General features: G+C 35.6%; 1 protein-coding gene across 1 annotated transcript in view; it reads right to left on the reverse strand.

Moving 5' to 3' along the window:
* Positions 1 to 8,418, reverse strand: part of LOC145770275 (tyrosine-protein kinase transmembrane receptor ROR2-like) — a 31,701-nt gene extending 23,283 nt beyond the window's left edge. The window contains exons 1-2 of the mRNA XM_082581871.1: positions 8,245 to 8,418; positions 898 to 991 (exon numbers count right to left, since the gene is read on the reverse strand). Of these exons, the coding sequence (XP_082437997.1) occupies positions 898 to 991; positions 8,245 to 8,329 (179 nt within the window). The 5' untranslated portion in view covers positions 8,330 to 8,418. The remainder of the gene's footprint in view (positions 1 to 897; positions 992 to 8,244) is intronic.
* Positions 8,419 to 8,623: the final 205 nt, after the last annotated feature.

The following is an 8,623-nucleotide window of genomic DNA, read 5'->3' on the forward strand; positions in this document are numbered from 1 at the left end:
CTCTTCCACAGTAGACATCAAGAAATTGGAACCAAAACTTAACTAAAAGCTGTTGCACACGACAAAATTGGCTAAACCACTTACAGACCACTCAGTTTCAATGATAAATTATAAACATTACGCTGCATAAACGTGTAATGTTGTTTAATTAATAGTGTATAACAATCTAAGGACAATGACCAAAACTGGTTAGGTTTGAAGGCATTTGAATGTAGCGTACGGTTGACTTCAACCACATAGCGAAACAGAAATTTGTTGCTGTCGCAAAAAACGTAATCTTTTCAGTAAAAAAATCGAATTGATTGAGTTCAAATTCAGTCATTTGTGAATTAAATTTAAAGCCATTACGTCATCAGATTACTAATCCTAAATACAACCGCAATAAATCAAACTGAACGTTTTTATGAAAATTCTTTGCGAACATGAATAAGACCACGACAGAAACCAAGCAGGCCTATGCTTTTCTGTGCTCTCTTTCATGTTTGACGAAAAGTAATTAAGCTTTATCAAATGAACAAAAGATTTTTCAACAAATATTGATCGAGAGCTAATCACAAGATGTTGTTGCACACATCAAGGTACACTCACAATTCACATACGTTAGGTACAATATTATGACAAACAAAGCCAGTAGTTTATTGTGTATTTTTTGCATACAGCAAACCAAAACGGTTGATGCATATTCTGTAATGTTTTGTTAACAAATACTTAAACTAAAGACACTCTAGTTCTAGTAAGAAACTAAAGACACTCTAGTAAGAAACTAAAGATACTTTATCAGGGACCGTTTCTAATTTTGTTTTTCTTTATTTTAGTCTCAACATAAAAATGCCGACTATCAAATACATTTGGTCAAGTCATAAAATGATGATCAGATCAGGATAAAAAGAAACAAACCTTTTGTGGCGGTTGTGGTGGATATCTTCCTCCCATTTGAATCCGCTCAGGGGAGAATGGCGGGAGTAGAGCTGCTGACGACTTAATATGGATCCTGCACAAAAAATAGAAATGATCCTGCACTTACACTAACATAAAAAATACAAAAAATTTGGTTGGTTGAAACACCACAAAAGTTTAATTCAAACCTTCAACTTGGGCATCAGTAAACATTTATAAAAGTTAGTTTTCATTTAGAACTAAATTTTGTAAAAATACTGACATCGTTTTTACTTTGAAAATGTGACACTTTTTGTTTTTGAAAATTTAGATGAAGTGAAAAGGAAGGCAAGGAAGCTGATTTATTTTTGAAGCTAATTGTAGCCTTACACTAAAATCACAAAAGAGTTAAGATGACTGTCCATAAAAGATGAACTGCTCTACGGCTTGAAGCATGCTTCTCGGTGAAGAATTAGTGTTTTTGGTATTAAAACTGGATTGGTGACCACAGAAGGAGGACGACCTCTTGCTGGACGTATCAACAACAGAATAGCGATGGCTGTTGAGTTTACAATCTTAAAAAGCCAAAAACAACCATTTGCAAGAAAAGGTGAAAAACAGGATGACGAACAACCCGGTTGTCAATGTTCTGTACAACACGAAACAAAAGTTCCTCATCTCAATACTGCAAAAAGGTAACCAAACAAACAATTTTAAATAATGTGAGAATGACTTTCTTCTACCAGGTTTCAAAAGCAGCATTGCCACCAACGAGCTACAACTCTTCAACCTAAACCTAACAACATACAAAACAAAATTTTGAAAATGTATATCAAACAGATGTAAAGACATGGACATTTTTAGGCTTGTGACAAATTCGAAATTAAGTCATTTCAACATCTTGTTTATTTTGACCCAGAGATGAGTAAGCAGGGTCATGGCAAAAAGAACAAAATCTCAGCAGAAAGGAAGACTACGGGGAATACAATAACGATGATCTGGTATATCTGGCTATGCTCACGTAATGAGATGCCATCTGTCACATTTCAAAAAAGCCTTTATTTGTCAAATAATCGGTTTTACAAATAACATGACTTTACATTGATCAAACGACGTTGGTTGATTATTACAACGTCTGGAAGCGTTAAATGAACGTCAAACCACATTTCTTTCTGTTATAAGCACTAAGCAGGCCACCGGAAGGGTTAAGCCTCTGTTTCTGAAGGTATTGTAGTGCGTAGATTAGCCAATGAATCTTTGGACTCGCACAAAAACAAAAATCTGAATAAAAACGATTCATTGCAAAAAATATTACTCATTGTATGATCAGCCTTCTCTTGCTTTGTCAGACCGAACAATGACATTATGTTAAAATACTCAACTACTGAAGATAAATATTCCAACCCAGACAGCAAATTTGCTTTCTGAAAAGCTTACCAGTAATTTACCAACGTGTATTCACGTTAAATACACGTAAAATTATATTTGTTGGAGTATGCGAGTACAGTAGGTGAATTTGAGAAAGTGGTGTCCATCAAGGTCCATAAAACAGTCCACGGCAAGACAAAGTTGCAACCAGCAGCGAGTGTTATAAACACTGATTCCACGTTAAGAATGGTTGAATAAACGTAAAGTAAAAGCACGTAAAAGCGTTGGAAATCATTTATATGTTAAAGCACTTTGAACAAGTTCAATTAAAGAAATTGCTTAATAAACCTACGCAATTTTCCACCACATAATCAGCTTCATTCGTATAAACAGATTTTGTTTAACTATTAAACGTTGTGGAATAGTAGATGAAAGAATTTTCTTTTTCAAGATTGAAATCTGTTCAACGCCAACGAAACATGCAACGAAAGCAATTAATCAGACTTAAGTACGGTAATTGCTTATCGATTTGAGCAAAAACAGTTCATGAATAAATTTGTAGACCAAGGCGTAAAAATTGATGGTTACAAAACAAATATGTAGCTGTAAAGTATGGGACATATGTGGAAGGCCTAAAATAGGACATAGTAAAGGACAGCCATTTGCAACAATAACCCCAATATACGTCTTAAGTTTAACAGAGAATTTCCTCCAAATCTGAAGTCAAATATCATGCAAAATCTGCTTCAGATGACAAAAGAGTGAATATTGAAGAGCCAACAAGATTATTTCCTTCTCTAGGGATAACAGTTAGCAATCACTATTGTTGGAAAGATGACAATGCAATGTTCATTCTCTAAACATAAGTCTTTCATATGTACTTTCTCACTTCCAGATGTGAAATATAATGTTTGTAAAAGCTATTCACTTGTGTTGCATTGTCGCTAGTCTTTAAAACATTGTTGAAGTGAAACTTTTTGGTTGGCTGGTTTGCATCGATTCTTAAAAAGGATTTTTAAAAAATATCATCATACCGCTGCTGCTATGCCGTCAGCAAAAGTTGTACTCTCTATATTTTTGCAAGAAACGACGCACAACTTCTTGCATTGGTTGGGTATTTGGGTTGCCTACTTACAAAACGCAACAATTCAAGCGAGAAGTGATCGGGTGAAATAGTGATGAATTGATAAAAACAAAAAAAAATCTTTTTGATCCAATTTACAGCTCTTTATTCAGCACGTAAACGCAGGCGATACGAATTCCAATCCACTTAAAAGAACTAACAAGATTAAAACAAGACCCTTTCATGGCATATTTTCAGCTAGCTGGGCAATGACTGTTACGTGGCAGCCGAGTGTAGCAAGAATGAACAGTGTGTTTCGCCCACAAGGCATCAGTATCGCATCTCCAATTCATGCCACAGAACAAAATATTGACTGACAAAATAAATGCAAAAATGTCTCAAGTAAAGATTTTCAAATTGAGCCTCACAAAAAGCAATCGATTGTGTCAGAAGACGGCCACACAATAGAATAGAAAACACTTTTCACGGTTGCTCATTCTCAATGGTGGCTTCATTACGGAACCGTATAGTGGGAACGAATCGTGGGGATATATTGTCTATCCTTTTTCCAACATAATCAACATTCAACAGCCCATCATCGACAATCCAGATAGTGAAATCCGTCATTTGTACATTGATTCAACGTCTGCAGATGTCTGCATCAAGTTGAATCAATGTAAAATTGACTGAGTTTTCTGCGTAGGAAAATATTGAAAACTACCGTTTGAACTTTGAATCAATGAAAAACAACGAATTTTTCTGTCGAAAAAAAAATTTGCAAAGGGAGAAGCGGACAACTGACGAAATCAGACATTTCAAGCATTGCGGCCAACCTATGCTTTTCTACATTGTGACGGCGGTTTGAGGTCACAGCTTTGTTTTCAAGCTTAACTGACGGTAACCCCGTTAATGAATCAGTCTTTTGTCTATAAACGCTGAATCAATGTAAAAAAGACTGATTGTCTGGTTGGTAAGCTATCCTTTTAAAATCACAGTTCTCAGACAAAGCTGACAGTGAAGATGAAAAGGAACAGATTGAAGACGTTTACTTCAAGCGATGCATTGGACAAAGACAATGCATGGCGTTTTCAAAGCATAGCCACAAAGGTGTTTGACACATGGGCAATACCTTTGCCTTTCAAGAGGCCGAAAGGGCGTCTACTACGGTTTATCAATCGAAGGTAATCGACTGAAATATATGAACGCACCTTTGTGACCTTTTAAGACAGTATCAATAAGATGCTGACCAGGCCAGTCTAACGAATAAAACTAAAAAAAAAACTTTTTTTCCTGGTGTGAAAACTTATTCGAAAACATTGCAAAGCTATTGGCATAGGAAATTCTATGAACTGCATTTGATGGACATACTTCAGACAAGTCTTATCTTTGCGTGGAAATTCAAACTGTATTCTATGCAGGAGTCTATGATTCTATGTCTATTTGGTTGACTTGCAAAAACAAAATCGAATTCGGACGCGTTTGAAAAGCTTCAGGAAAAGTAGCAACTGTACAGGCTTGTTACGTTATTTTGATGTTCGGTGATGTAAATTTCAACTTTTTCTGGGATGTACGCTTAAAAATGTGTGAATTTGAATGACCTGTCACTAGATTAATTTTGAAAAGTTACTGTATTTTGACTTTCGATAACGTTTAACCAATGCAAACATTTCCGGTGTTTCTGTGCACCGAGATTGCAACTTAGACTAAGATTTTACAACGCAGCAATAAAATTTTCAAATCCACCAAAATGGTTCATTCTTTCACGCTTTCAAGGGTCAAGAGTTCATGACCTTTTGACAAAGAAAACCCATCAAGCTTTTGTAAGAAATTGAGAGCAGTTTATTTTGCTTGTGAATTGTTGAGATGAATACCAAGCCAGAACTAATAAAGTTTCAATTATTAGCTAAAAGTGACTTTTTGACAGACTGAATGTTGCATCTGAATGCAAAAATGTGTCAAAGAACAAACTCACTTGAAATAATAAAGCTGCAAAATCATTTCCGAAAAAAGACATTCTAAAATCATTTTGTTATTGTTAGTGTCTGAATGAAAGTGTGCACCCTCTTTGTTAGAAGTCTAATCGAAAATTGGTAAACTTTTTGAAAAAATATAAAGTATACAATTATACATGGACAAAATAGAAAATGAAATAAGGTGAATATTACTGGGAAACACCGTTTAAATGATTTTACATTTATTTTACGTATGTTGACAAGCAGAGGATGTAAGGTGGCTGAAGCTGTGATGTAGCCTACCAACAGGCTTTGATTTGAAACAGAACAACAGAATCACCTGCTGGTCTAGGCTTTCAAGATTACATTTCAGCACATATGGAAATAAGTTGTTTTGCAAGTATTGCAACATTCTGGTAATCAGTGTTAGATATTAGGATTTTTCGGAATACGTTTTCGCTGATTTAATCATTCTGAGCAACAAAATGTCATAATCCATGCAGCTCTACTGCTTTGCAATAGTGCTTTTAAAACAAGCTAAAGACATAAATTCTGTCTCATCTAAAGGTGAGTATTAATAAAATGTCAAAAAGTATTTTTTTTTTGGCAAATGCCGCGAGTGCCTTTATTCTTTGCAAACTCGCTTGGAACAGATGTTCAACTAAATGGCAACATTACATTTTTTATTTGGAATTACAACACATTAACAAACTTACACAAAAAGAGGAATGACAAAGTTGAAAAGGCAGCTGTTGAAAATCATGAAGATTTATGTTGGTTTGAATAGAATGCAAACACTTTCATTGTGAGGTATGACCCATCAAGTATGACCCATCAAGTTGTGTTAATTAATTCTTAATTTTTTATTAACCCCCAACAAACTGTTTCGTTTTAAAAACCTCTAGAGCGATTAAGAGTAGATTGCTTTTAACGTTTTATAGATAAAAATTTACGTTCTAACAACGCTGTTCAAGTTTCATCCTCAAACCATGTCTTTTCGTTGAAACAGGTTTCTTTCGCACACGGCTAAAGCCACAGATGAAAGCAGTTATCATCCTTTGCTAAGCATAGCCATACCCTGGGGTATGAAAAGAGAGATTTGTCTGTAAACACCAGAAAATAAAGCCACAAAAGACGATGAAAGTTTACACAACAGCAGATCAAGTGAGCTGATATATCTCACTATCTGGCATCGCAGTGACCACCCTTCATCTAATGCACGTCAGCAAAATCTAGAAAATTGACAAGCTGCCGATGAATGTATTTCTTATCACGAGCGATCAAACGATCAATATGCACAAAAACTTTTTTTTAAATGTGAATTTGTTTCTAGCGCTAATTTAGAACTTGAATTAAAGAAAAGAAAAGGGCAATTAATGATGTTTACTAATTACCGAAATAATGACAAAAACCAAAATATAACCTTTGCACTCAGATGGAAGTTTTGCTATTCAGAAGAGCTACCACCAAACTAGCAAGTTGTATTTTTTGTGTCGTTTTAACGTCTGGCACCGTTGTTAAGTGACAACAAAGATAACTTTTTGTCAGCTGAGTACTGCATTGTTTTGGTCTGTTGAAATGGTGACCTATGAAAGTACTGCTGTAATCAGACTATTATACTAAACTTACCGAAGGCAAACCTCTGTCACGGTCAAGCTGACCGTGTGGTGTTTACATAAGTTCAACATCTGTACACAGCAAATTAACAACAAATACTGCTGTTGTTAGTAACTTTGTAAATATGACTCAAAATTCACGGCTGGTTGCAAGGCTGTGTTTTGAATGTAACGTTTGTAAAAGCTATAGAATTGTCTTAAAAAATGAATTATTTTATCAATATCATCATCCAAGTACATAAAGTAAAAAAATCACCATCACATAAGTAAGTATAAGATACAATAAGTTTCATAATAGCATCTAGACAAGCAGAAAGTTAAGTGAAGACGTTACGAAAAATCTACTACCAGTTAAGTAGTAGAGCAGTAAAAATGAAATGCATGCTCAGAAAGAGCTCAACAAAACCCAGATACCAACGACGCGAACATTCCGTTTAAAATCTACCTTGCAGCTATCGATGAAAGTGACACAACACTTTTTAACTGAACTGCCAACACAGATCGCCATTTACGTTGAAGAGCTAAGTATATGACGTTGTTAGCATGCGTTTCCTATTCGGCTACTAATTACAAGCTTCCAAACTTGCTATAACAACACATCGCTTGACACCAAAAACGTAAACATCGGATTGCCAACTCCTTGTTTGCATATCACAATATCACATGTATGTGAAATCAATGTATTTTCGGGCGTTCAAATTTTCGGTCGTATCTTGGACGCTTGGAACGTTTGTGTCGCGAGTGATAGACTTTGTAGCATGTGAAACTGGGTGAAAAAGCAACACGCTGGCTGCTAGATAACTGCCTTCACAGTTAATTCCGGTTTACACTTCGCCACCGGTAATAACGCTTCTAACTCTTAAAATTGGCAATGGAAGAACAAAGGTATTTCATTTTCTCAGCCGTGATTAAAGTTTTGCAAGCATAGGACATGCAAAACTATGACAGTGGCAAACAAGTTTTTAAACTAATACGATTGACATGATTTCACTACTGCATTATCTCCAGCAGCTCTATTGGCAGTGGATTATAATTATCGCACAACTTCCCAGTACCTACAAGGTTTTTTAAATTTTTTAAATGGCAATTTAACTTTTATTTCAAGCACACTAAAGTGAAAGTGTTATGCAACCTGGATTTGCCGAAGCATTTCTTGTATCTTTGACTCAGTAGGATTATTATTGTAAACCCAGCTTAGTTTCTTTATTCTTTCACGCAGCGCAATTGCCGGACAACATCTGTTCCAACTCCAAAATTGCATCACTTCTTTGACAGTGGTTGAAACAGTTTAATTCAAGTACCAGAGTTTTAATTCCTGCGACTTTGAAAACGGTTGAAAAATGGCATTCACCTTAAAAACCATACGTACCTTGTGCAAGAGAAGTCGCCAAGCAGCAGAAAACGGATAAAATAACAAGAAACCGCATTTCTTGAAATGCCTTGTGAGTTCGCATCGACCTTACGACCTTGGTAGGACCACAAAATCAATTTGATCCCAGCAGCTGATTAACATTTCAAGTACCTCCTTCTCCAAGCAAATCCTATTTGGATTAAACGACCAGTTTACCGATTGATTCTGATGTCGAGTTATTCTGAGTAACCACAGTTAAGAAGTTGTGCTAAATCCCTAAATATACGGTACCTGAAATTGTAACTGTTGCACGTTACATCATTCTACAAGTGAAGTAATCCTCACTGCCCACTTTGATGCAACAGAGAATAAAACTATCACAATTATGCAAAGATGG

The sequence above is a fragment of the Aplidium turbinatum genome, chromosome 5 (assembly GCF_918807975.1).
Source record: "Aplidium turbinatum chromosome 5, kaAplTurb1.1, whole genome shotgun sequence".
Lineage (NCBI taxonomy): Eukaryota > Metazoa > Chordata > Ascidiacea > Aplousobranchia > Polyclinidae > Aplidium > Aplidium turbinatum.